The sequence below is a fragment of the Actinia tenebrosa genome, unplaced genomic scaffold (genome assembly GCF_029948245.1).
Source record: "Actinia tenebrosa isolate PJP-AT-01 unplaced genomic scaffold, QUT_ActTen_1.0 PGA_scaffold11__36_contigs__length_13525064, whole genome shotgun sequence".
In the NCBI taxonomy this organism is placed as follows: Eukaryota; Metazoa; Cnidaria; class Anthozoa; order Actiniaria; family Actiniidae; genus Actinia; species Actinia tenebrosa.
In genome coordinates, this window is record NW_028292571.1 from 5,506,702 (window position 1) to 5,534,688 (window position 27,987).

General features: G+C 38.3%; 4 protein-coding genes across 10 annotated transcripts in view; 1 reads left to right on the forward strand and 3 right to left on the reverse strand.

The window, feature by feature from the left end:
• Positions 1-566: 566 nt before the first annotated feature.
• LOC116297496 (neuroligin-4, X-linked-like) lies at positions 567-11,200 on the reverse strand. 4 transcript variants are annotated; one of them, XR_004197236.2, is made up of 2 exons: positions 3,303-5,860; positions 567-2,146 (listed from the first exon to the last, which is right to left on the reverse strand). XR_004197236.2 is itself a non-coding variant. In XM_031705728.2 (2 exons), exon 2 carries the CDS (start codon positions 5,285-5,287, stop codon positions 3,494-3,496), a length of 1,794 nt encoding a protein of 597 aa, XP_031561588.1. In that variant the 5' UTR covers positions 5,288-5,318; positions 11,119-11,200; the 3' UTR covers positions 567-3,493. The 4 variants fall into 4 exon arrangements, 3 of the variants coding, with proteins under 3 accessions (XP_031561588.1, XP_031561589.1, XP_031561587.1); XM_031705728.2 differs by adding an exon at positions 11,119-11,200 and having other exon boundaries at positions 567-5,318; XM_031705729.2 differs by adding an exon at positions 8,919-8,958 and having other exon boundaries at positions 567-5,318.
• Positions 11,201-12,505: 1,305 nt separating this feature from the next.
• Positions 12,506-13,435, forward strand: LOC116297486 (ribonuclease P protein subunit p30-like). The gene has a single exon (XM_031705714.2). It carries the CDS (start codon positions 12,509-12,511, stop codon positions 13,415-13,417), a length of 909 nt encoding a protein of 302 aa, XP_031561574.1. The 5' UTR covers positions 12,506-12,508; the 3' UTR covers positions 13,418-13,435.
• Positions 13,436-13,561: 126 nt separating this feature from the next.
• LOC116297485 (uncharacterized) overlaps positions 13,562-27,987 on the reverse strand; it is a 31,794-nt gene continuing 17,368 nt past the window's right edge. For all 4 annotated transcript variants that reach the window (XM_031705708.2, XM_031705707.2, XM_031705709.2 and 1 more), the window contains exons 3-8: positions 22,260-22,556; positions 19,061-19,723; positions 18,476-18,688; positions 17,361-17,712; positions 16,799-16,914; positions 13,562-16,299 (exon numbers count right to left, since the gene is read on the reverse strand). In XM_031705708.2, coding sequence (XP_031561568.1) covers positions 15,791-16,299; positions 16,799-16,914; positions 17,361-17,712; positions 18,476-18,688; positions 19,061-19,723; positions 22,260-22,556 — 2,150 coding nt within the window. In that variant the 3' untranslated portion in view covers positions 13,562-15,790. The remainder of the gene's footprint in view (positions 16,300-16,798; positions 16,915-17,360; positions 17,713-18,475; positions 18,689-19,060; positions 19,724-22,259; positions 22,557-27,987) is intronic.
• On the reverse strand, positions 24,291-27,344 carry LOC148912387 (uncharacterized). The gene is made up of 5 exons (XM_089027762.1): positions 26,081-27,344; positions 25,646-25,719; positions 25,451-25,542; positions 25,003-25,112; positions 24,291-24,914 (listed from the first exon to the last, which is right to left on the reverse strand). Exons 1-5 carry the CDS (start codon positions 26,459-26,461, stop codon positions 24,534-24,536), a joined length of 1,038 nt encoding a protein of 345 aa, XP_088883888.1. The 5' UTR covers positions 26,462-27,344; the 3' UTR covers positions 24,291-24,533.

Here is a 27,987-nt window from a genome sequence, read left to right on the forward strand (position 1 = left end):
GACCGCTTGAGTCAATCAGTGGTCGATAGTGATTGATATTTAATGAATTTGTAAGTAAATTACGCCGGAAATGGCTAAAACCAAAAGGATTTGACTGTGTGGGTGGTCAACCAAGTTGAGAACACTAACTCTTTTTGATAAGTGTGTGAATCTGGGTGGCACAGGCCGGTACCGTATAAAGCGTGACGCGTGGCAAGTGCATCTGCGCATAGAGAGGGGAGCAGACTCATAGAAGCAAGTGTGCGCAAAGTGCACCTGCAAGGAAGCTAGAGAAACACCGTTGTACTCTCGATCTTCGGGCTTAACTTTGGTGGCTAACTATAGACAACAGGAACATATACTCCTTGCCATGCACCATAGATCCAATACGCAACTGAAACACGGAGCAGTGATAGAGAGAAGGACACAAGTGTGCATCACCGGCTTTCAGCTAGTCCAGCTAACAGCTAGAGAAATACAGCCGATGTAAACAGGGCATAGCCTTAAGCTGTTAACCTGAATTACGGGATCAATCAGTGCATCATATAAGACCGTATACTAAAAACAAAAATGTATACAACACCATATGAAGTATTTAAAATTAACGTTTTATTTTTAGCTTCTTGATATTTTCTACTGCATGATTCACAAGCCTTCTTTTTCGGGGAGACTATAGACAATATGCACCATATTCACATAAAGATGAGCAAAAGACCGAGCAAGGGTGCGTCAATAGACCTCCTCGGCTCTGGAGCGCTCGAGCGTAATGTTGTCCCATTTCAGACCACATGTCATTCCATTGAGAATAATATTCTTTGTTTGAGTTGTATCCATATTCTTCTCATGAGCAACCGAGCGCAAACCTAGAAATGATACTCTAGGGAATGACACGTGGTCTGAAATGGGAAAACATCGCGTCAGAGCAGAGAACGGTCTATTCTTTTATTCCAACCCCCAGATTGGGAATCAGCAGGGCTCATTCCTGCACGAGCTTTATGAGATGAGGGTAAGTCTTCTCGTGATTCATGTTTGTTGGGTTTGTTAAATAACTAAAAGCTATAGACCTCTTTACCTTGGGCGTAATGTTTTCCCATTTCAGACCACATGTCATTCCCTAGAGTATTGTTTCTTTGTTTAATGATTGCACATAAAAACACACATGAGTATGTACAACTCAAACAAACTTATTCTCAAGAAAATGTTCAAGAAGTGGTCTAAAATCGGAATTAGAAAACAGTACGCCCAAGGAAATGAGATATATTATTACTAATACTAAACGAACAAAAATCCTAATATTACTACAATGGCAATAATATTAATGTACACTATTTTTATAATGATCTCCACTGACTACGGGTACCCAATAATTTTTCCCCCACCTTTCAATAGACCGTTTTCTCAAGGTTGCGTGCGCATCCAATCTTGACGGGCCATAAAACTGAAAAACGCAAATTCAGTAAAACTGAGAAGCCAGTTAATAATCGATTCTTTAAATCTCATAGCAATGTATGATAATTCTTATTATACTGCCCCTGTCCTGGTATCGTGGCCCGTCAAGTTTCTTAAATTTATATGAGCGCGCAACCTTGAGAAAAAGATCTATTTCTAACCCATATTGCTAATTAATATCTATTAATATGATTAAATATATAGAGATAATTTTATAATATATATATGTGTATATACCATGAGATATGTGTACTTATTCTAGAGTATGTAAATGTTAGAATACTTAATGATTAATGAAGTATAAATGGGGATGAGGTTAAAGCAATTATCATCTTACTGGACCAGATTTAGACATGACGGGTGTGGCTACCCTGCAAGTAATACCCGATATTTTGTACTCAAATATATCAAAATCAATAAAAATCAAATTGCAGTATTAAATAAATTATCTGCAGCTTATTGTGAATACAAAATAACTACCAACACCCAGAAACGCAGGGGCGGATCCAGGGGAGGGGTGCAGGGGGTGGGCACCCCTCCCTGCTTCGACTTTGTGCCCCTACTTTGAAGATAACCTTTACTGTTTTTTCCTTTTGATTCTAAGAGGTGCACCCCTTCCTGGGTTAACTTTGTGCGCAGCACCCCTCCATGAGTCCAAGTCCTGGATCCGCCCCTGAAACGAGCATTTCAAGTTGACCAAATTGCTTTAACCTTGTCCCTGGGAGAAAACGCACGTAAGTATATATCAAAACTGTTAAAATATTTTTACTAGTTTTTTTACAATTTGATAACATGAAAACTAAGGCTTGGGTTCAACCACGCGCGCGGGAAAGAATTTGGTCGTATTTTTCACAGCCCTTGAAATCGACTGAATAAAGATTATGAAATTATAATTTAAAAAATTTTTAAAAAATTATCATATACAATTTTTTTCCTATTCTTTTCTGTACGTATAGCACAAGTAGGTCATATTCATTTCTGATTAAAGTGCCTATCACCCTTCTGACAATATTCACAGTATTGATTCTACATGGGGTAAGATGTGGAAAAGCCCGAAAAAATTTCATAGTTTGAGTGCGGCTTCTTGAAGTTATAAAGGTTTTTCCATGCCATATGCTAATGTTGTGACGTACGAGGAGTAACCATTTAATATACAAAACCTTACTGGCACAGATAAATTAAATTTGAAATACGTCATTGTTTTGCCCATTAATCTTATAGAAATTATTGCAAGCTATTTTTCACATAGAAGCCGGTGTTTCGAATTACAAGGAACAACAAATAACCATAAATGCCTCCTCGGTCATACGTCACCACATTAGCATATGGCATGGAAAAACCTTCATAACTTCAAGAAGCTGCACTCAAACTATGAAATTTTTTCAGGTTATTCGACATCTTACCCCATGTAGAATCAATACTGTAAATATTGTCAGAAGGGTGATAGGCACTTTAAGATTCAAGGTTGCGCGAGTGTGTATTTTAACTCCATGATATCACAAGAAGCAGATGCCAAGGTATTTAATGAAAATAAAGTATATTGCTATACTTTTTTCTCGATCAGAAATGGTCCAAGTTCAAATAAACTAATTTTGCCATCATGATATACATTTTGACTTTGTACCTGCCAAGTTACTCGATATATTGGAATCGATATCTGCACGCATTTTTGAGAATGGATTTGATTGAAGAACAGCTAAAATCATTGAACGGCCTAGAAAATATAGCGCGCGCAAAAGTACCTGTAAAAGTAGTCTGTTCGTTGAACTCTTTCATGGTAAGTTCCGCAAGATGAAACGTACAATTTCGTGTAGCGAATTCATCAGCATACGAGACGCTATATCGGTTTATAACACATACTGCCACACAGTTACCTGTTCATCAAGCCCTTTCACGGCACTGTCGGCAAGATGTGAGCAAATCCTTCCATGAAGCACGTCAAGGATAACGTGTAACTCACGCAGAATTTCCCTTCATCAAAACTCTCTGTTGACGCGCGATCCGCGTCATAGTGTGCCTCTCGCCTTCGGTGAACATATTTCATGATACATTGAAGACTGCGACGCTATAAGTACTGCATTCCTACGATGAATGAAATTATCATTAAAGTCAACAAGTGTTGAAAATCAAGTCTATAGCTTCTACTGTTGCCCGACGTCGATGCTCGTACGTTCGTTTTCTTACAAGATGTAAAGTTAAGAACCTTTGGGTAATACTTGTTCCAGAATGCAATGTTTCTAATGTGAAAATTATTTCGCATTTCAGGCTTTGCTGTGATGTTCAAATACGGATTGTTGTTTTCGTTGAATGGTGTCCATGTGCAGCCTGCTACAGGCTGTGGAGTAGGATTTCCAGTGCGTGCGAAATTCGTGAACAGAGTGATCATGATGGAGCTGACATTTTTATCATGTTCGTCGTAATGTTGGAGAACAGTGAGATTCATAAAAGGAAAACCAAACTCGTAGGGTGTGTCGTCTTTATGCGTCGCTCCTTTCCAAGATGGTAGATTGGTGAGCTTGGACCGATGGCTGAAGACGAAGAGGTAACCTGGTGCAGCATTGGTGTGCAGGTCCAAAACCGCGTGTGCAGGTGCTGCAATACTATAATCGGTTATCATATCAATTAACCCTCGTCTTAGTCGAGTTATATTTTTTGTGTCAGGCCAAGGGGTGTATTGAAAAACTATTGCGTCTTTCAAGCTCTCAGAAACGTCAAATGGTCGCCACTTTCGGGAATATCTACTGATGTCTCCAAAAAAGGCCATTAAATATGAACGGAACGTTGTGGAGTCTATATTATTGTAAACCCTTTCTGCCAAAAAATATGCCCCCTCATTGCTTGTTAACCCTACGATTAGAGGATAGGGGTGAGATTTGTTGGCCTTTCTAATATTCTGAGGGGTGTCTTCCAAGAAAATTCCATCGACTACGGGACGCCATTTGTTTGCATCATGCGACAACCAAATTGAATTAGCGTCAGCTCGACGCATACAGCTAATCATCTTAGCATTGTCTCCAATTGGACACTTAATGCGCTCAGCTATTCCTTGTGTCAAACCAACTGCTTCTTCCCGCCCGTTGACCGCAAAAGGAGAGAAGTCGTTCCCACTAAGAGCGATAGCTCTGTGGAAAAGTCCTGTACTGAGAGGTGACAGAAGTAGAAGACCAACACTGGAGCCACCCGCACTCTCACCGAATATTGTCACTCTCGACGGATCGCCTTTGAACGCTTCGATAGTGAGCTGAATCCATTTTAAAGCCTCGATCTGATCCAGCATCCCGTAATTTCCAGGTGCGGCGGAGTCACCAGTGCTAATGAAGCCAAAAGGCCCAAGGCGATATTGAATTGTCACCAGTACGACTTCCCACATGGGTAGAGCATCACCAGGGCTGACCACTGGAGATCCTGCCTCATAACCACCTCCGTGGATGTAGACCATCACGGGATAGCGTGCATGCGATAAGGTAGTACTGGGCGCATAGACGTTTAGATACAAACAATCGTCGCTCTGTGACCAATTGACATCTTTTTTCCAAAACATTTGATTATAAGATGGATCCTGATAGCAGACTGGTTTGAACCGAGTGGCATCGTAGACTCCTTTCCAATGTTTAGGTTTTTGCGGAGGAAGAAATCTCAGCTCCCCAATTGGAGGAGCAGCGTACGGTACACCTAGAAACTTATTAACGACAGATATGTTTCCTACAGGCTGAGGAAAATACCTAGTTTGTCCCTTAAGCAGCCCATATTTTGTAGAAACGATGACTGCAGACGATTTTGACTCTCCTTGACAATGCTTCTCCCAGGTAATACAGATACAAATGAACACTAAAGAGTAGGATTTCATCGCTATTGCCATCTCCCAAGCGCTTCGACAGCCTCAAAATGGCCTACACAAAAAGAAAACAAAGAGAAAATGTTACGTTCCAGGAAAACTCTTGCTTCAATGTCTCCGTCAGCACGTTGGTGTCAAACTACAAGGTCATCCCTTTACTAAATTCATGGCATTATATTATATTTGCGCAAGTATCTAGTGACATCTTACTTTAGTCTCCGCCGTTCCCAAGGGATTTTCAGCTCCACACTATCAACAATCCTCGACTTCAATTAACAGTAAACAATAACAAAATTTCGGAAACTGTTGTGGGCTAGAAGTACTTGATTAGGACTATTTAAACACCGACATAATAGGCTTAGACAAACCATTGTTTTAAATACCTCTAGGATAGCTGCTACCAACTGATGAGGATTCCGTGATGCTAGTGGAAGAGCCTATGATATCTTTCGGGTTTTCCTATGTCGTATGATACGAATCTTTACGATAAACGAATTAAGTTCTCAGGAATGATCTACTAGAGACATCTCTTACTATGATTGGGTCATATGATAACTTCACTGGTTTTGATTGGTTCCGTGATCACACGTGCTTTCGGTGATCAGTCTGCTTTGCTTAATATTCAATTTAGGGGAGAAATTCAGAATCGAGTATTTATCTTTTGTTAATCGTAGAAATAAAAAAAGATTTTTTTTAAAATTAAAAGACAGCAGAGGAACTTCTTCTAGGTCTATAGGCTTTGTATTATTTAGCTGCGATTTTTTTTGTATATAATATCATCACGCATGCCTCCATACTGCAAGGCTTTCAAAGTCACTTCAGAGTGACATCTTTAAGTACCTCCATTCTAAAAGACCTACCAATGATGGTGTTCACCGAAAAGTTTGGAGTTCAAGTCAAGATGGTAACACAGATATTGCTTTGACTACTCTAAAGAGTACTTGATATTCCTAACAGTAGATCCTGTATTTTGATCCAGCTTTGATGAAATCGTTATCTGTTCTTCGTGGCAAGCAAGATTAGTGTTTGTTATCAGTTGGGGGCACTTCACGCTGCCAACAACCAAATTTCATTAACTTTGCGTACAAATTAATGTACAAAGTTTCCAGAGTTTATCAGATCTATCATAAAATCGTACAAATTCTTTGTCGTGAATGTTTTATTCGTTCTCTATCAACCAAGATAGATATTGAATTGTGGTCAAAGGTTTTTCTCGTTGCCTGGGTACATCTCACAGCCAAATGGCTCTACACTGAAAAGATAACGAAACGCCGGATAATGTCTCATCTTTGATTAACGAGAGCTCAACCACTTTTTGAATGCTTTGTTTGATAACTTGATGAAATTGTAATTAAGGCCGATGAAAGCTATTCTCAACCACTAGATGACCGAAAGACTTCCGACATGAGATTTTCATCTTTCTGTATGCGCGCGCGGATCAACGGAATGTATACAGAATTTCGATTTTTGAAAACTTCGCACCATGCGTGCGAAAATATATGCCCTGCGAGTTTTGAAGACCTTGAACTTTTGCATAATAGTGTGATATATAAAAGCTCGTTTTTTAGCAAAAATACACTAAGTGTTCTTAGTAATTTAATGTAGCATTGTAACGCTGGCTTGTGATTACCTTTGTGATTAAAGAATTACTCTTTGTTGACTTAATGCCAAGCTTAAGAGCAGAAGATGGGAACATCTTTCAGTATCATCTTATAGAATATTTCTCGGTACCTTAATAAAACTTTCACATATTTGGAAAGAAAGCTATAATACCTTAAATTATCTGATCATAAATGTGTTTTCCATATGCAAGGATAAAACAGAATTAAGATAATTTAATGGCTTCAATCAGGTTGGCAAAGGTTATCATGAACCTTGAGAAAATTGACGTGCAGCGCGCAAAATATTGACATTGAAAATACATGACTGTGGATGTTGGTCAGGAAAAGCAATCAAGACGGTCATGCGCTTGCTACTATTAGCGATAGAAATCTCTGGTATGATTGAACAGCGCCTCTTATCAAAATACATGTCCGTTCTAAACTAACTGGTTGATAGAAGTAAGCTTACACAAGAGAAAGCCTTTAGGAAATTACACAAGCTGAATGGAGCCCCAGTGTCTAACATAAACACAAATAAAACAAACTCATGAAAGAAGGAATATATAAGTATAGTAGGATTGCCGACGGCTCTAACCGTTTTTACTTCCGTTTTAGCGGCTAGCTTTTGACTTTATATAGGCAAGCAGATAGTAGCTTGCTTCGGAATGATGGTTTGATTGTCGGTGTAGTAAAAGCTAGTGTTTGGAACACTGTACGTTCGATTCATAACAACACTCCAAATGAAAAGAATCTGAAAAATAGTCCGAGCCTCGACCATCGAAGGAATATATATTTAATTGTTATAAAATACGTCATGAAAAGTGGAAAACGATAGAGTATGAATAAATAGACATTTCTGGAAGTAGAACGAGCGATTATTTGTCGTTAAATTTATGATAATGGTTCAGCCCCTCACTGCACTAATATAAGCTTGCAAAATAAATCGGTAAGAAATCAGTTTTACTGAAACCGAATTAACGCTAAGTGTTGTAAATGAAAACAAAATTAAACTACCTTTCTTCTTTTTCTTGTTTACTTGAGAAAATAGAGTTGCAAAAACCAAACGGAATCGATCGGGTTCAGAAATGAAGTAAAGGTGTGGCAAAGTTGAGATTTTCACCAACACCCCTCCCCCCTCCCCTTCGATTTCAATTCCTAGTTAGACGGAAAAGAAATCATAGTTAAAAGTGATATCTTACTTGTCAGAACGTACAGAAACGAACTGCTATACTACGCATCCAGAGCTAACGGCTCGGTGTGTCACGGCTTGCAACGGACACTTGGTCGTTCGACGACTCGCTGATTCCCACCACCCCAACGTTTAACACATCTGTTTAGCGACTTTAAGGCATTAAGTGGTGGGGATTTATAAGACTTAAAGCACAGTTAGATGACATATGAGAATCTGGCCGTGACCTTGACTGAAACTTTCGATTATATTGACTATTAAAGAACAGAGGACTGTCACCTTACAAGATGTATATAAATTGATAGGCAAGATAGGGTTTTATAAGTGAGGGGGAAAATCCAGATTAATCACATCAAGTCATAAAATTCTATCTAACTTGAACTAAGGTTCATGATAAATAAAATGAGCTAGGTTATCATGATAATTAAATAAAAAAAATAAAAAAATAGTACTGTTGGGTTAATCACTGCTTCGGGGCTGGACGTTACGTGTCAAAGTTAGCGATGCAAAAAATATAAAAAACCATGTGGAAAAAAAGGCATTAATAAAACTGAAGAAAATCATAATTAATTAAGCCTAAAAATATCTGAGAACGATGGTATTATAGCGCCTTATACATACAGAAGCAAAGTTTATAGAATTTTGTGAATTATCTATGCTTCGTCAACCCACGTTACCAAGTCATTTCAGTGCGTATTCGGCCAGTCTGCGATGCTCTTCACGGGTAATGAACATGCATTTCGGGAACATTTTTAACCGCCAAGGAAAGGTGGTGTAGTGATATGATTTTCAATATTTTTGGAAGTTGTTTCAGACCTCTTCTTATTCTCTATCTAGTAGAGTTTTTTTCAAAATATTTTCGTACCTTTCAAAGGGTAAGTTGAAGTTCGTCTTCGTTATTTGGGCCTTGGCTCGAAAGTGATGATTTTGACCTGTGATCAATAGACTTGGCTTGTACACTACTCAATAGGTTATGATATCTCTCAACCAAAGGAAGCGCGCTCTAGGGAATGTCTTATGCTGATAATACCTTCATATCTTAATAAGGCAGCCATAGATTGCTTGATCATATCTCCATGGTGATGCTCAATAACACGATAACAAGTTCACGGTGGACTGATTGCTAAAATCGATGAGAATCTCTGCGCCTTCCGTTTGCTTTGATTTGTCGACTCGGATCGAAGCCATGTTTCAAAATAAAACAAAACCTATGGGATTCTTGGCTTGAAAATGCTGAATTTCGCTCGCATTCTCATTTTCGGTTTTATAACATCTGTAATTACTGGAAACACTGTTTGGTGAACGTCTTCTATTGTTTTCGACGTTTGAAGTTAAATCAAGTTCAATTCGTAATCATTTATCAAAATTCAATGCAATAGACTATTACGATATTAGTTATTGAAAATATAACATTTATTATCTAAAATAGTCATTATCAGAGTATTAGAGCCGAAAGTATGGCTAGTTCACGACTGAAAAAAGTCGACAAATAAAAAGCGCGGGAAAAATTGCGCACGCAGCGCGCATAAAGAGCTTTCTCTTTCCCGCCATAATTCTGAAGAAAAAAGCGAGCGAATTGAAATCTCGTATATTTCCGAAACTCGACCTTTTCCCCCATAAACTAAGAGTGAAATTCAATACAGCACAAGAACTCAACGTTTACTGCATTCCTATAAATTAAATCAAAATGTCTCTGACTGCTAATTTTAAAAAAAAGTCTTGAAAGTAAGTCAGCACTCAAGATAATGAATTGGATTCATATTGAGACGTGAGACCTCATTATATCAGAAATCAGCTCAAAATGAATCGACCGGGCTGCTAGCTGCTTGGTTCGGCAAATGATATCAAAAAGATTACCTCTTGATCATATATCTATGGCAGCTCGTTCTCCTGTAACCGTTAAAATTTAATGGTCATAAAATATGTAATAATCTTTTATCAGCTTGGATTGTAAAAACAAAAGTTGGGGACTTTTCGTTTCAGAGATCGATCCAGTTACTGAGTCCTAACGAAGTTGCTAGTCAGATTGGATAGGAGTTTTATCATTAGTTATTTTCAATAAAACCCGATCGCTAATTGGTCTATTAATCTACAGTCTAGAGGACGATAATAAGGGGCTTAGGTGGTGTTATGAAAATAACTTTTTTTCTTTTAATTAACTTAATGAAGTCGTTTTTGCGAACATTTTCCTTTTTTGTCGGAACTCATTAACCACTAATTTTCAGCCTTGTAATTTCAATTCTTTCAAGTTTTGTTGAAAAACATTCAAAATGTCTTTAATCATGGAATATTAATGATATCTATTGAACCACGGCATTAACAAAAGAAACACTAATTGACTTGGTATTGGGTTTTATCTACACGGGATATAACCAGTTACACGTTAATTTACTTCTTCTTTTTATCCTAGACATTAATAAGAAGGCTCGCGGTTTATTTAACTTGTAAAGTCATTTTTAAAAGGATTTTCATCATTGCTAATTCTTTAAGTCGAGTGAAACATTGCTGAGCCAATTAGTCTAACTAAACTGTTTTGGTTCGATGACCAAGTCAAGAATTTCATGTAAATACGAATAAAAATATACTGTTCGGATTCCAACTGTACACACTTATACTTATAAGACATATAGTGGTTGGGATTCGAATTCAAATTGATCAGCCCCATTATCATCTGTGGTTTGCCTAACGCATCCTCACAAAACCACAAGTTTTCTCCGCCGAAACCTTATTACTTTTAGATATTTATCGTCGAATTTACACAGGGATTATTTATTTTTTACACACTTTCAATTAAAGCTTTCGTGAGCCTCTTAACATGTAATATTTAAGTCAAGACTTCGTTTATCTTTCTCTTCGAAAAAAAACAAACATTTAGAGTCATATTATTCAAAACAACCCGACTACATAATGAGCTCATTAGCTAGACCCATTTGACCTTCGATAAAAAATGGACGGCTGATGGTATAAATAGCTATATTCCTCCTTGATTCTGAATCAGTTTAGAATCCTAGACAGTGAAATATCATGCAGCAAATTGGGATATTTTACATCTGCTGATCACTCACCTTTGCGCCGACTTGAAATACTGTATTTTCGTCCAGCATCTACGTGCACTGCAACTGTTCTGCTCACTTCAATCAAAACGTCGCCAAAAGTCTGCACATGCGTAGTTTATAGCCGGTCATTATCAATGATATAATTAACGAGTCCAGGTTTAATCTCTCTCTAGTTCATTTCATTAAATTTGGATAGAAAAGACTTCTAAATTCGGATAAATGATAGAGGAAATGTGTGATTACAGATTATGTTGCAGTGAGTTCGCGGTGACATTTCGTTGATTGTCTTCGACTTATTTTAATCATTTATATCAGAATTGGCTTTATGGTGACTTAAAGGCTCTCATGGGTTTGGTCAATGACCTGCAAACCAATTTCACAGACCAAGACACATAAATTTATCAGCAAAGCTTATTACAAAAAATATTGCTCGGTTGTTGATAAAAGCTAATAGAATGCTAATTAAAAAAAAAAAGTGGTAAAGATTTAGTTTTGCGGACGAATTTTCAGTAAGCTAAAGCTGGATAGCTCTTTTAACTATATATGAGCTAAAATGATGAATATTGGGTCAATACTGGCGACGTAGGCAGTATAAACAAGAGGAAGTTGATTACAAAGGTTGTTGTCTCGGACTGGTAAACCGTATTGAAGGATGTATTCATCTGCTTGTCAATAAACGGCTGACACTTAGAACTGAGACCTTCAAGGCAGACTTTGCTGGGTTCAATATTAATCTTGCAGGTTCAAAAGAGTGAGAGTGTGATGAAGTCATTTCCTGTGAAACCGTGAGCTAATATCAGTTTACTTTTCCACTCGACCGTGCAATTTCACAAAAACACTTGGTTATGCGAGTGTCAAACTGCAGATATATGATAAATGTAAGGGGTTTTGTGACTTTTATCAATACTCAACCCAATCAGTCAACTTGTCTTTTCTTGTCTTGTCTCATACCTCCCTCCTCTCCCTAATTGCTTTTACCATGCGCCATATTGCCGAGAAAATAGTGCGCATCCTACTCATAACCAGTTTTCAGCGAATTCCCTGAAAGTGCAATAGAATGGTAGTGAAAAGTGAGACCCGCTCTAAAACCTTCAAGAAATCCCCTCCCTCTACTACCTCCCCTCCATTCTCTTAAAAGCGTAGCTCATTGGGTAGCAACATACAAAGTTCATTCGAAATTCTCTTTTGAAATCATTCGGTCCTACATTGTTTGCTTAGATCCATTCCCCATGGATCTTAAATGGTCTTGCATACAGTCTTTTACATTTATATGTTTCGTCATTTTCGATGTACGGAGAAAATATTTGTAGAATTTTTCTCTCGAGGGCATTTATGCCTCGTGGGCTACCTGGGTATTAGCCCGCGGAACATTTCTCAGCGGTCATTCTTCAAATCCAAGATGGCGGCTTTTGGTGATCTTTGCATCGTGCATCAAAACGACTCAAGAGAAACTGAAATCCTTATTTCTAAAGCCGTTAAACTTGGATATGAAACGATAGCAATAAGCTCTACCTTCCTGCTCACTAACAACAAGAAAACCAAGCTTAAAACGTCATGTCCTCCGCCTATAAATTGGAATGAAATACCAGCTGTGAAAACCTTGAAGGCGAAGAACAAAAATCTGAAAATTCTGTCTCGTTTGACTGTTCCTCTGGAAGAAAACAGTCAAATGCATCAGCTTGCAACAGATACAGTCCTTTCATATGATATCTTGGCCGTACGGCCTGCGAGTGATAAGTTATTTCAACAGTGTTGTGGAAGTTTAGATGTTGATATCATATCAATCGATATGACTTCTCGTCTGCCATTCTACATAAAACTACCTCAGGTCAAACAAGCCATTGAAAGAGGAATTCATTTTGAGATTGTATACTCCCCGGCAATAAGAGATAATACCCAACGACGTTATATTATGAGTAATGCAATGGAACTTGTTCGCGCATCAAAGGGAAGAAACGTTATCATGTCTAGTGAAGCTGAAAATCAAATTGACCTACGGGGGGCTTACGATGTAGCGAATCTAGGCATGCTGTTTGGATTAAAAGAAGAACAGTGCAAGGCAGCAGTGTCTAGAAATGTTAGGGCAGTGTTGTACCATGCACAGGCTAGAAGGAGTACAGAAAAATCAACAATAGGTGGATGCCTTATTAGTTCTGTGAAAAGTGGGCTACAAAAAATGGGAAAGAAAAGAGAAATGGAAAATGAAAGGGAAGGAGTTGATTGTAATGAAAGTCTCATAACATCAGGAAAGAGGAATAGGAATGAAGAGGAAATCCCTCCAAAGAAGAAACAAAAGTCTTTGAAGTAGTTTCTTTTAATGGAAAATCAAAATTATGGTATGGATGGAGAGCTAAAGGCTTGCTTTGGCACAAGTGATGTGTAGCTTGGAAAACTTAGCTGAAGCCCCCAATTAATATACTTATTCAACAAAGACAATAAGGCTTCAAAATGGTTATGCTAGCATGTCTTTTTAATCATGGGTTATCACTTTTAATAGTCCCCTTCACAGTTCCTTGCGCCATCTTGAAAGTAACCATGCTGTCAATCAAAGCAATGGGAGAGCATATGCAGGGGGGAGCTAAGGGGCCAGGAGACATTTAAACAATTATTCAAAATGTTAAAAGGGATGTCTATCATTGGAAGATTACTGCAGTTCTTACTTCAATGCTCAGGCACAGTTACCTTTCAAAATGGTACAGGGCTTTGAATGAAAACATTAGCAATCTTCATACTCATGAATGGTATACCCCAAATTATGTATGATAAATACAATGTTTATCTTTATAGGTGAGCATAAAGAGATGAAATTTGTTTTGGTTGATTGTTATCTAAATCGTGGACCAGAAATCTTTGGGCAATTCAATAAAGCAAAGTGACAAAACCTATTGTTAAAATAGTTGACACATGAACATCACATCGGCAATGTTTATGAACACTATTATATTTTTCTGGTTATAAGCATTTCACATATAACCTAAGTTCTTAGCTGACAACATCCAGTTTCAAATTTTTTCTATTGTAAGAAACTTTAAAAAAGTTGACAAAGGTTTGTTGGATAACCGTGTCTCCCAAATCATACAAAGTGTTCTCAGTTAAAGATAATTTTCCAATAAGATATTCAAAATACACCGTATTAGAAAATAACTGTTATGAATGTCGTGTTCTGATTGGTTTGGAGCGCGTTTTATGTTAGCACATTGCACGCGCGCGCACTTTCCGTTGCGTCATTCCTATCTATTATTGTAATTTGTATTTTATAAAAGAAATAAAAAACTTGCTTGCTGTGCTGTATGCAGCCTAAAGCACTTGGGGATTGGCAGAACACTCGAGAAGTGTCCAGAAGCACTCCACTACGCGTCATGCTTCTCCTAACACTTCTCTCATGTTCTGACAACCCCCGCTTGCTTTATGATAGCACACAGCATGCGCGCGCGTTTTCTATTTTTTCATCAAAATATGGTGTCCAATAGGCCATTTGCAATAGACTGTCACAAGATTATTACTGGATGGCAAAAGCATTTGGACTTTTGACCAAATTTAGATTGATTGTTGGCCTATTTTAATAACTTACTATTGTTCTGGACTGACTAGCCTCTCTTACATGTGAAAATGCTTTTGTGTTTTCACGTGAACAGCTAGATGGTCAGAACAATAGTATTCAAATTGGTCACCATAATATTTCCATTCATAGAGTATCTATAACTTGGTAAGACTCTTCAATTTTGCATCTAAAATTCTCTCTTGCATACACACAAAATGCAATTTCATTAGCATCATAACGGTTGTTAATAAAATTTTATCATCAGCTCCATGGAAGTTGATTGCAGTTTTATATGTTACAGCATGAGCCAAAACTTTTACATGGTGTTGCATCTTTCTGACAATGGTTACTGCAGACATTTTAACGGCTTGCTGCTACCGGTCAAAAATATAAAAGAGATTGAATGATTATTTTTGAATAATGGCAGCGAAAAATCAAAATCAAATTTTGGCATGCAGCTTTCAACTACCAAGTTTGCAGAATATTATTTGAGAATGGTAGTATTAAATCATAGGTATACCATAGGTCTATCAAATCATGTTGGTTGGTATAATACTGTCGCTATACTGAATATCCCATACAAAATTCATTAATACTGAATCTAGCCACATCATAGGCAATTGGTTACTTCGACGACACGATGACCATCTTGGATCGCAAGGCATTATGGGGCGTCCAGGGGGTAAATAAAGCTTTGGTACAGTAATGACTTAAATCGATATTAACAGCCCTACACAACAGAATACAAGAAAAGATGAATTAAGTAGGCATATCTATCACCTTTATCCATAAAAGAAAGACATACGAGATGACCTGGTAAGATGGCCGCCGTATCGTCGAAGTAGTGCCTTGATGATCTACTGTGATACTGCTATAGAGATTAAAAGTCAACACGTACTCCAGTTTCAAATTCTGCTACTTAGGGCTTTTGGATCTGAAGTTTCTTGGCTCAGGGCATGAGTGAGTGGGGTTGGCCAAAGTACTTGGTGAACCTATAGTATTACAAATGGCTGACCCTTTCACATGCCCTAAGAAATAAGAGCCGTATTGACCTTATTTTTGTGCAGACAGGAGCTTCGATATAAAACTCTTATGATCAAGGCACAGCCTTTTTGCATGAGATCAACTGATTGTAGATATTCATAGTTCATGGATGCCCGGTGCATTCAAAGTCTCGTCATCAAGTATCGAATACTGTTTGTTAGCATTGGAAGACGTCATTGACTTGGTTGTGTTAACCAGGAAATGTTCACAGCCTGGCCCTTGGCTATCCAGTTCGCAATCTATATACCTGTCAATCTGATGCGCTACGAATTTCAAAGGTGCAGGACTGCACGATAGGATGTAATAATGAAAGTCTTTCAAGTTAAACTTGCTTCCAAGCTTTTGTTCGGCCTTTTTGCGCATGTTTATGATTGCACGCTGACCAATCATGTACGCGGTCGCTTGTCCAGGACCGCTCTGATATCGAGTCATTTCCTTTTGGGCAACGTCGCTGTCATCCCAGGCGTATTCACTGAATAGTTTAAGAGCTTCTTGTCGCGTCATCCCTTTGTAGTGTACACCAGTGTCGACAATCAGACGAAGTGCGCGCCATATTTGCCATTTGAGCATCCCATACTTCTGTAATGGTTCACCATCGTAGGTATCTGGGAGGTTACAAATAAACATTGGGCACTGTTCAGTCTTAGTAATTATCCATTTCGAGGTGGACGGAAAAATGGTTCGAGTTGTCACTGCAATGCATTGTGGGGATGTTTTGGGGGACATTTCCAAGATGGCGTCTATTACGTCCCCTTCTGCCCAACAATGCACCGCACTGCACATTTGACTCATTTTTCGTCAACCTCAGAACAGCTTATAGGAAGGCTATAATGAAAATGGGGAGCTATAAGAGGGGCACCCAATATTAAATCCTCTTAGCCTCCCCTATTAATAGTTTTAGAGGCGATTCGATGTCAGTGTTTTTCCATGCCCTGAAAAACATACGCTGAAAATAATACTTTATGTCCCTTGATCAATCTCGTATCCAGTCTTTATTTCTAACTGCGCATGCTCGACTAAATAAATCAATTATTTCGTCGAGCATGCGCAGTAAGAAATAAGGGCTCTGCGTACGAGATTGTCGTAGACTGGTTTTATACTCACTGGTGTCTTTTGCAATCAAAGGATCCTCTGCGTACAAGGCCCATCCCTCGGTAAACGCCTCGTTGGAGTATTGCGAGCGGATCAGAGCACCAAGAAGAGGTACACACTTGTCATTTCTGTTATCGAAATGACAAAGGAAATCATTATTTGCAGCGCATTTTAAAAAAACCGGTTGGGTCAGTTGGACACCGAACTATTGCTAATTTGCTTAGCCACAATGTTGGTTGAATGAATAAAAAATAAGACAAATATGAGTAAGGGGCGTATGCTTTCTACATTAGGGGCTCGTTCTTTTTATGCTGCTGCCCCCACATTGTGGAACAGCCTTCCTATGAATATTCGGGAAATTAGATCACTTATTGGCGTTTTTAAAAAAACAGCTTAAGACATTTTTTTAATATAGCTTACAATAGGTAATTTTTATCAATTCTAATACAGTTTTCTAGATTTTCACGGAGTGAAAACGTACGTGATCTGAATCGGGGGGAAATTTAACCGTCAACATGCAGAAGATGATGATGTGAATAGAATTTTAAAAAAATTTTTACTTCATTTAAAGTACCTTAAGAAATTTTCGAATCTTCCTTGTGATTGAAGATGGTGTCCAGGTAATGCCTCATGTGCATTGACAGACCATTCAGAGTACTTCGGTCCCATCCTATCCAGAAAGAAAGGTACAAAATACGTTCCTGGAAAGTGGCACGTCGGTCCACTTGGACGGTAGCTTTGTGAAGCAGACGTGGGCTGAAAGTTTGCTTGCATAGAGACAGGGCAGACTGGTGTTGTCTTCTTGGGGCCTACTAACCAGTAAAACATGTGTAGTATTCGTGGTCGTAACATGCTGAGAGTGCTTCGTGTGTAGCTGAACCATTCCTGGAGAGTTTTGTAACGCACAGGGCAAAGGATCTTGGCACCTGAGAACAGCATATAATAGACAGTTTTCGAATGAGTCAAATATCGCTGTGTTCCTTGATCACAGACTCATTTTTACAGGGTTAGCCTCATTTCAGCATACAAATATTCACAATTACCAACGGTAAAGTAAAGAATGTACAACTTCAGCGATAAACACTCTGAGATTTCACGGTTTTTACTGGAATGAATGGATATTGAAAGTAATTCCATACGAAATCGAGCGCTAACCCTGTAGGACAGAGAATTCGAAACTGGAGTATTACATTGAATAGACCGAATGCAATAGCACAGTGTCCTGACAACGTGCACAATAGCAAGGCTAACTGCAAAGAGGCGCTCGGTGACGAGAAATATGAAATATAAAAGCGTTCTTGAAAAATTTGGTCTTTAACAGACGACTGAAAAATATATAAAACGCCAAAGACCAAACTTATAGCAACAAGGACAAAACAATTTTGGAAAAGAAAGAACAAATTGTGGTGCGTATTAGTAAATACTCCATCCCCCCCCCCCCCCCCCCCCTCAATCTCACCCCATTCAGAGACCTGCTAAAACGCTTGATATTGGGTGTCTGTCGTAGTGACTATTTCTATGGAAAAATATTGTTTAGCATACATGCAAACATGCAGAAAGTACATTCATGTCTGCGGTTTGACTTTGAGATATTTGAGGACACAATTCAGGATTTTCCTTCAAGAGGTGGTTGGTATACCGGGTAACCCCACCCTCCCGTCCCCTCCCCTCTCGTAAAAAATCTCTTACTTGACATCTTTGAACAGAATTTGTGAGCATGTTCATCCGACTCGTTTGCTGGGAAGGGTTCCTTGTTAAAGTACATCTCGCTGGAGTTGATGTACTTGCGGAAATTAACCACGGCTTGGACCTCGTTCTCTTTATTTGTTACTATCTTTGCTATCTCGATAACTTGAGGGTAGAGTGTTCGAAGAACTTTCCATCCGAGCTCGTGAACTTCGTCTGAAATAAATGAATAAATAAATGGTGAGTCGAATGATGGCATCGGAGGCGTAGTAGTTCACCACTCGCCTCTCACCACTGTGGCACGCGGATTCGAGCCTCGGCTCAGACTGGATTATATGTGAGTTAAATGTGTTTGATGTGTTGTCCTCTCCCTTGCCACGATGGTTTTCTCCGGGTTCTCCCGTTTCCTCCATCAAAAAATCAACATGTAAATTGAGTGTTACATGACGTTGTAAATATAGAATGTAGTGGTAGTCCGTACACGTAACGAAAGATCCCCGTACGGGGAGTGATGGTTGTAGAATATAAAAATATAAGTTTATATACTCGTATGATTGTGTTCAGTTCCCACATTTGGGGCCAATTTACCTGGTGTCGAGTTGGTTGTGGTAAAAAATCTTATGATTCTTTCATAAGCCTTTTTCCCGTTTGCTTTCTCTCCCGTCGGTAGTGTCTGGGTGGTCGGCTGAGACAGGTTTGCCACTCCGTTTGTGTAGACATAAGAGACTGGTCTTGTCGCAAGACCACTGGATACATTACTAGGAACACAGTGGTTTCTGTAGTCGCCAGAAAGGTACAGAAAGAGGTCAGCGAGCGGTTTTCCAAGATTCTCAACAGCCACGTCTTTAAGAAAACTCACTAATGACGTTCCATACTTTCGACGCCAAGGCTCGGTAGCATTTTTAAACCACAACTCGTAAACGTGTTGATTAACAAACATAATTCCTGCATGTTCTTTTAAGATATTTTCAGGTGAAGGGTCAGAGCCTATAAAAGGAAACTCGTTGACTAGACAGTCATAGCCTGCTATGCATTCCTCGATAGAATTTACCATGCCAACCTTGACCCCCATTTCTAGATTCTGTCGATATTGGTTGATACCATCGCGCATGCCCTTCAAGACCTTGGTGATGAGTTCTATATCTTCGACTGTGCGAGGCTGAATTTTGAAAAGGAATGCTTTGAAAGAGAATTGAAGTTTTGACAGTAGCTGCATGTAGCAGAAACGGCTAGGACCTAACATCCATTCTCCTGTATCGAGAGAAAAATATCCGTTATATATAGTTAATCTTATCAAAGTATACCTACTGAGAAGATTTTTAAAAACATTTCAATCACGTCGGGCTAGAAGGGCTAAAAAATGTCTCATGTCTCATTTCATTAAAATTTCTAAGAATAGTATTAAAATGGCGGCTTCCTAAATATTCAAAAAATCGTATCTTTTGGTTCCCATATCAGAAAGAACAAATTTTGCAATTTTGAACTCTACATGTGAAATTCTTTCAAATGCGCTAGTTAGAATTTTCCATTGAGGAGTATTTCGGTTTTCAGTTAAAATTGATGACGTCATTTTCCCGCCAAAAAAAGAGAAATTCAAAAATGTAAAACGACAGAGTGGTGAGATTTGTTAAAATCTTCAATGTTACCAAGTTTCGAGAAATTTGAATAAAATACAAAAACAGTTTTGCCAAAATGAGACATTTTTAGCCCTTCTAGCCCGACGTGAATTCATTCACAATATTTTTTTCAAATCTTCCAATAAACTAGACAGTTTTAATAAGGTTTACTTCATAAGAACTTCAATACTTCAATTGTTCCAAGCTGAAGCTGGAGTTAGAGCGCATGATAAAAAGTATAGTTTTGCTATGCGAGGAAACTCCAGCCTCAGCTCGACTTGGAACTATTATTCGTGGTCACTGAACTGAACTGTAAAATGGAGTATTCCTTGTGCAATCTTTTTTTAACAATGGTTATTTCGTTTCGAAGTTCATGCATACAAAGTGCAACATTTGCAATCTTTGTACCCAGAGCCGCCTGCGTCTCTTTGCCTTTAGCAGAATTCCTTGGACTTCCGGAATAAGAGAGCATGCGTTTAAAGACTTGTCAAAAAATATAAAAACAACATGTTCCCGATTTTTTTTATTATTTTGATCGGAAGCAAACACACAACTTTATTTTACAGTCAAACAAGCTCAAGCGTTGACCTCTAGATTCGATTAATGAAATCATTAGTCAATTATTCCTTTTATACGTACGAACCAGAATAATGCAATATTGCAATATTCAAATGAAAATTTAGTTCATTATTCGACTCGTGATGAAGAAGGTAAATCATCTAAATTACAGATACCTTCAAGCAGAAGTCGCTCTCTTATTTTATAAGCATACACACTAGGTTTTGTAATTTCCATGCCTCAATTACTTGACGAATATCATCAGTAATTTTGTAGGGAACGCTCCCGCCTTGAGCGAAATGGAGACACAGTTCCATGTCGTCGATAATGTTGAAGTATTTTCTGGATACCCCAACTAGAAATTTTTCAGTTGTCGCGAAATTGCTTAATTGGACAATCCGCTATTGCTGATATTAACAATTTCCGTGTCGAATAATATCAGGTAAAGGCTTTCCCGGCACATAAACACGGCCAAGACTATTTCTGGCCGCATTTTTTCTTGGTCTTCCGGCTGTGTTAGCACTGATTAACCAATCAAAATGTCATATATTGAATTCAAAATTGATTGGAATTTTCACATCTTCGTTTTCGACGTTGTAAATTTCAACTGAATAATGAAATCAAAATTCGAAAATTCAAATCATTAATCGACTCTAGGGGTCAACGCGTGAGCTTGTTTGACTGTAAAGCACGATTTTCATTAATAATATATATATATCAATTGCAAAAAATTGCGCATGCGCCAAAAATGGATTATGCTAGAGCCCTCGTTCTTTGCCGCAGGCCAGAAGACACGCGGGCTCTGGGTACGAGATTGCACCATGTGATATCGCCATGCGCGTCATTTATCCGGTACGCAAGTGCCAAATTGGCCGCATCCCTGTTTCTTTTGGTCTCCACATCGAGAAACAAAAGCATTTTGAATAATTCAGATGCCGCAGTTTCGAATTAATATCTGTTGCTCAGCGTTAGTCTCGAATTTAAGTAGAATATTTATGTTTACATAAGTGGAGTGAAGGTCTGTGTATTCTTAAAGGGTTTGTATTGTCCAAGTTATGCATTGCATTCTTTAGTGTATTTGTCATTGTCAAGTATTGAACTCTAAAAAACTATGAATTATCATGAAGAAATTCTTTAAAACCAAGGCGGTTTCCTTTTTCAATTACATTTAGAGAGTTTTTAATTAATTCTTTCCCATTTCAGCGTCATTCCCTATAGAGTACCATTTATATATTTGTTTAACGCGGGTTGCGTACGTCAAGAAGACGCATGAATATGGCACAAGTCAAACAAAACATCCGGCTTATTCCCAAGAAAATGACATGTAGCTGAAATGGGAAAACAATATGCCGAGGGTTAAGAGTTCTATCACAAGGGAAAATAGGATTTAAATAACCACTTACAAGGGCGGATCCAGCCAAAAGTTTAGGGGGGGGGGGGGGAGGGAGCTAATTGAGTTTCTTCCGTCAACACAACGGAAAACAGTAAAAAAGCATCTACTTCTTCAGTTTTGTTTTGTTTTTTTGTTGTTTTTTTTCTGCTGAAGGGGGGCTTCAGACCCCCTTTGCCCCCCACTGGACCCGCCCTTGCATTACTCTATACAGTTGCCATACCTGTGTAGTAACCATTGTCATAAGCGCTTCCAAAGTTTTGCTCCAGAAAATGCTCTACACTGCTTAGAACTTTAGCTTCTCTCGGCTTTAATAATTCTCTTCTGATGTTAAGTTTTTTTAGCTCTTGTGACAAAGACTCCGCTGCGTCTGTGATGGCTTTAATGGTTGCGGGTTTCGGATCATACCAATGGTAATTTAGTACGATTTCCTCGCGGGTCACTCCATACTTGTACGGGATTTCGTGAGGGTGGAGTTTGAAGTATGCATTTTCGACTTTGTTGAAGAATTTTACCAGGCCTGAAATAAAAAGGATAAGATCTGATTTAGACGTAAAGAGTTCTTTAGTACATGGATCATGCAAGGGCACGTGTTGCAGCTATTGTTAGAAGGGTTCAGTTCATAAATTATCTATAGTATTAAGGACTTAAAAAGAAAGAATGATAACAGCTTTCACATTTTATCGATGTCCTGAAACAACCTCTGGGCTGATCAAAGTCAGGGTATGGCTAACTCACAGATAGAACTCTGAAATAGCCTCTGGCCTTATCAAAGTCAGGGCACGGCTTACTCACAGATTGAACCCTGAAACTACCTCTGGGCTCATCTAAGTCAGGGCATGTCCAACTCACAGATCGAACACCGAAACAACCTCTGGGCTAATCTAAGTCAGGGCACGATTAACTCACACTCGACGAAAAAATGGATTTGTCCTGTAGGCAAACATATAGACAAATATATGGGCAAATATCATATTTGACTAATAGTAGACAATATTTGACCAATGACTGTATATGATATGTACCTACACATTTATCCCATGGGCACAGATGGCAAAGTCCGTATGGCCCAGTAAAATCCCAAACGGCAAATATATAGCAGATATCATATCATCCATACATTTACCCGGTAGTAAATGTGAATGCTCATTTGATATGTGCACGTATTTGCCCAGCCCGTATATGTGTTTTATGTCTTACGTATACCCTGTGTTTCCCCAGGCCGTATATGTGATTCATGCCTTACATATACCCTGTCTTTGCCCAGGCCGTATATGTGATTTATGCCTTACATATACCCTGTCTTTGCCCAGGCCGTATATGTGATTTATGCCTTACATATACCCTGTGTTTCCACAGGCCGTATATGTGATTTATGCCTTACATATACCCTGTATTTTCCCAGGCCGTATATGTGATTTATGCCTTACATATACCCTGTGTTTGCCCAGGCCGTATATGTGATTAATGCCTTACATATACCCCGCTGTATTTTCCAAGGTCGTATATGTGATTTATGCCTTACATATAACCTGTGTTTGCCCAGGCCGTATATGTGATTAATGCCTTACGTATACCCTGTCTTTGCCCAGGTCGTATATGTGATTAATGCCTTACATATACCCTGTATTTTTCCAGGCCGTATATGTGATTTATGCCTTACATATACCATGCGATATGCTCTGACCGTATATGTGATTAATGCCCCCTTAATGCCTTAGATGTACCAGCGCGTCTTAGCCATATTTGCTCAGTTGAATTATGCTCATCATATTTGCTAAATTTAACTATATTATCAGTCTTCAGCTATTGTCACTTATGGCAGGCCAAAAAAAATAGAAACGATATATGTCGTGACAACCACCTCATACTTTAAACATAGCTAACCTATACTAAGAAGCAGGAAAAAAGACATAAATCATACTGAAACATTTTTATTGTGAATTTCCTTTTCTTGACGACTGATTAACTATGAACAATTTGTTAACTACAACTAATTGAAATTTTCATCTTGTGACAGAATTTGTGAAAGGAGATCATAATATATTTAGTTGTCAATCGATCTGTGGCTTATGTACGATTCTTTTTAGATATTCTGTAGTAGTACACTTCATTTATAACTGCAAAAACTTAATTAAGGACACCGAACGTGGTTGGGTTTCTACGAGTTTTATGAATTAAATCTTGTGTCACTGTTCCTCCGTTCCTTTGGCCTGATTTCTAGGGTTTTCCTTCTTCTTTCGATTATTTGAACATTATACTTGTTTACTTGAAGAAATCCAAAGGTCAATAGGCTTAAATAGCCGCTGCTATACCGTTTGACCTTTGGATTTCTTCAAGTAAACGAGTATAACGTTCAAGTAATCGAAAGAAGAACGAAAACCCTAGAAATCAGGCCAAAGGAACGGAGGAACAGTGACACAAGATTTAATTCATAAAACTCGTAGAAACCCCAACCACGTTCGGTGTCCCAGTGCCCTTGATTTGATAAAAACCTTTAGGCTCTCAATGCCCATTCGGGACCTCCAGATGGCCTTGGGCGTCTTGACGGCTCTCCGATTTTCCGCTTCAAAAGCATGGTGAGACTGCGCTCTGACAGCCTCCTTTTTGCTTCTCGGTCCATGCTTTCCATGAACTGGTTAGCTAGGGGGCTTCTCCATGGCAGAGGGTGTTTTATTAAAACTTTACTCTGCTTAGTAGGGCCCCCTTCGTTATCAGAGCCACTGTCCGCTGTATCGTCATCAGCCTGGTCATCCGCCTCTGACATCGACTCCTCTGATGACATATACTCCAGTTTCATAATTGCCTTGACTTTCTCTTTGTCCCCTGGTGATAGCGAGGTTGACAAGTCCGCTGCCTTGGATCTGGATTTTAGGAGCTAAAAGAAAAAAGAAAAAAAAAAAACACCGTCAGTCAAAGTTTCTTATTAAACAAAGTCATAATCGTTGCAAATTCAGTCTACTCACATTTTGTTTTCTTTGTGTTTTCCGCTGCATCTTTTGATGCCTTCCAAGGGCCCCTGAACGCTCTCTTTTGTTTCTCTTTCTTCTCGTCAGAAAGTGACTTTTAAGGGCAGCTGAAATTATATCAAGTACCCATATATTAAAACTTGAGACAAAATTTGTTAGAAATTTTGGCATTTGGCCGACAATTACTCCTTTAGCATCCATTTGTTTTTGCTTTGTTTTGTTTTGTTTGGTTTTTTTTTTTTTTTTTTTTTTTTTTTCCCATGTTATTTTATTTCAAACTGCTTCCCCTCCCTTCGGCATTTGAATATTTCTAAAAGGATTTCGTTACCCCCTCCCCCCCCCCCCCCCGACCACCACTACCCTTTGTCCTCACCCCTCCCCCCCGGGTTAACTTTGATAGGTGCATAAGGCCTTTCGCATTTCGTAATATAAAATACATAAATACCTTCTAACTCGACGGCAGAGACATCCTTATGAACATTCAGAACTCTATCCCTTATTGCGTTATTAATCTGTTCGTTGACGTCATCTCTGAAACTAATTAGGAAATGCCATATTTGAGTGGTAAGTGGAAACTTAATATGGAAAGAAACTATGGATGATTCAGACAAGATCATTTTTATTAAATTTTAATACTTACGCTTTAGTAAAATCCCATATAAGAGGGTTTTCTTCCCTGTCCCGTAATTTCTTTGCTACCAAGCGTACTTCAGACTGTAATAACATAATATAATTCATTAAAATCATGACATGTACCTTAAGTTATTCTTAGACATAGTAATAATGTTTTCATTATTTTTATGGCTGTGATTGTATAATATTGGGGAAAAAATCGAAATCAAATCAATTCCTTTACAAGAAAGGAAATTATCATTATCATTCAGTGTCTTGTTATTGGAAATCAATAGTAAAGTTTGGTAGCATTAACCACTACCATGGCGGGTTTCCCGCCAATTTTAGCATTGCATAAATTATACCGCTGCATAATTATACCAACTACTCTTCGCGCCAAGAATTCCCAGTAAAATTATCAATAAAAATAGCTTGCTTTTTTAAATATTGCCACTTTACTTACTGCAACAGCCTTTGAGACAGTAATCTTGGTCTTGCTGTTGTCCTTGTTCTGCTGGCTTTCTTTTAAGGCCGCTAGTATTTGGCGGTTTTGTTCTTGCAGTTCTTTAAACTGTTTTACAATCGTTTCGAAATTTGAAGAAATTTCTTCTTTTTCGCTGTCGGGGTCAACGTTCTCATTCTCGCTTGTTGCTTGCAATAGGCGATTTCTGTGTTCTCTTAGCACATCCTCGTTACCACAAGGGACAGAGGGAATAAGTATATTAAGCCTTTGAGAATTGGCGCCATTTTCAGTATGTCTACTCGTACTGCTTGTACTGGTAGTTGCAGTAACAGAATGGACTGGCATTGGGCGTCCTGGTAAAGGTGTAGATGTTCTTCCCATTTTTTGATCGCGACGAATGAACGCAATTTATAAGCAAAGATATAGAATGTGCGGGAAACTAGATAACCGACAGAGTTTGTTACCTGTTTGTGACCAAAAGGCGAATGAACGAATAAGCACATCCACCGAACAAATCTACCCCATATCTATCACGGCGTATCACGTGACTTGTGATGACATATACGTTCATATAATGAAGTCTAATAATAAAAAAAGGAATAACTGTCTTATAAAAATGCTGAAGTTGTATCCAGGATTCATGTTAAGTAATATATCTATTATCTTAAAGCTATTTGCTCCATTTTATAAAGTTATGAAATTTTTTCTAAAGCCTAGATTCACGAAATATCATTGCAATAAACTTGATTAGCTTCTAGCTCTAAAACCATCGTACCATTATCTGCCGCCAACAGTGACAGCTCTAAGGAAAAGGGCGCGGTAATAAAGATCCGGCGTGCTTTTGTCCAGTGGCATGTGGTTGATGGACGTGGAACTTTATTACGCTGGAATATGGCTGTTAGCCATTCAAAATGCTTGGATTTTGAGTAATTATCCCAATGATACACACCGTCTTTTTAATTATATAGTTCTGGAAAACAAAATGTCTTCTGCGATGTCAAAGCGTTATCATTGCTTTCATTGTAACGAAGATTTACATTACAGAGTATTTTGCCGTCACAAAGAAGAATTTTATGATCCTTTAACAAATCAATGGCAATTACAGCGGAATGACGACGAAGACTCAAATGATAGTATTTTCACTCACGAGATTGACGGCCAGAACGACACTTCTTCTAATGACTACAGCGAGATAAACGTTTTGGACCAAACTGATCAAGACTCCTCTGATGTGCCAAATACAAACCAACCATCAAGTGACGAATTCTTACCAGCTACTTCACAAAAAGGTATTGATGTTATACGTTTATTTGATGATTAGATTATATAATCTTTAAATGTTAAAGTCAAACTGCATAGATAAAAGACTGAATCTTTAACAAGCGGCTGATTTGCACATGATCTAGCTCCCCTATTGGATTTACTACCAAGCATTAGTGTTATTGAAGCGAGATTAAGTTAGAGGTACAAATGATTCTTTTCTATTTCTATCTTAGCCTCGTTTTCACCGTTACTTTTAAGAAGGGTGCATTATTAAGTAATCGGCTTATGGTTGCCATTAAAACCTCAGTGTTCATTCAGAAAGGTTCATTCAAAGAGTTTATAAAATCATAGCTAGAGATAACTCATTTAAAACGCCAAAAAGAATTTACTATGTTCAAATGGATATTGCTGTACATTTTTGTCTCCAAATCAATTCATGACTGTGGTCATCCTGAGATAGCATGGTATCCGGCAAAACATGTTTGTCAAGTTAGAGAAATACAATTATAAGTAATTTATTTAATATGTCTCTTGGGTTTTTTATTTTCGATTTATCATTTTTCTTTCACGAATTATAAATTGTTGTTTTGCTGACTTAGAAATTTATATTTTATTTTCAATGGAAATCATTTATTTTCAGAGCA

What these genes read in the sequence shown, in the direction of transcription:
- LOC116297496 (XM_031705728.2), bottom strand. Translation starts at nt 5,287, where the DNA reads ATGGCAATAGCGATGAAATCCTACTCTTTAGTGTTCATTTGTATCTGT.
- LOC116297486 (XM_031705714.2), top strand. Translation starts at nt 12,509, where the DNA reads ATGGCGGCTTTTGGTGATCTTTGCATCGTGCATCAAAACGACTCAAGA.
- LOC148912387 (XM_089027762.1), bottom strand. Translation starts at nt 26,461, where the DNA reads ATGGGAAGAACATCTACACCTTTACCAGGACGCCCAATGCCAGTCCAT. An exon ending in CTGTCTCAAAGGCTGTTGCA is followed by an intron (nt 25,720 to 26,080) that starts GTAAGTAAAGTG and finishes ATGTTATTACAG; the next exon opens with TCTGAAGTACGCTTGGTAGC. An exon ending in ATATGGGATTTTACTAAAGC is followed by an intron (nt 25,543 to 25,645) that starts GTAAGTATTAAA and finishes TTTCCTAATTAG; the next exon opens with TTTCAGAGATGACGTCAACG.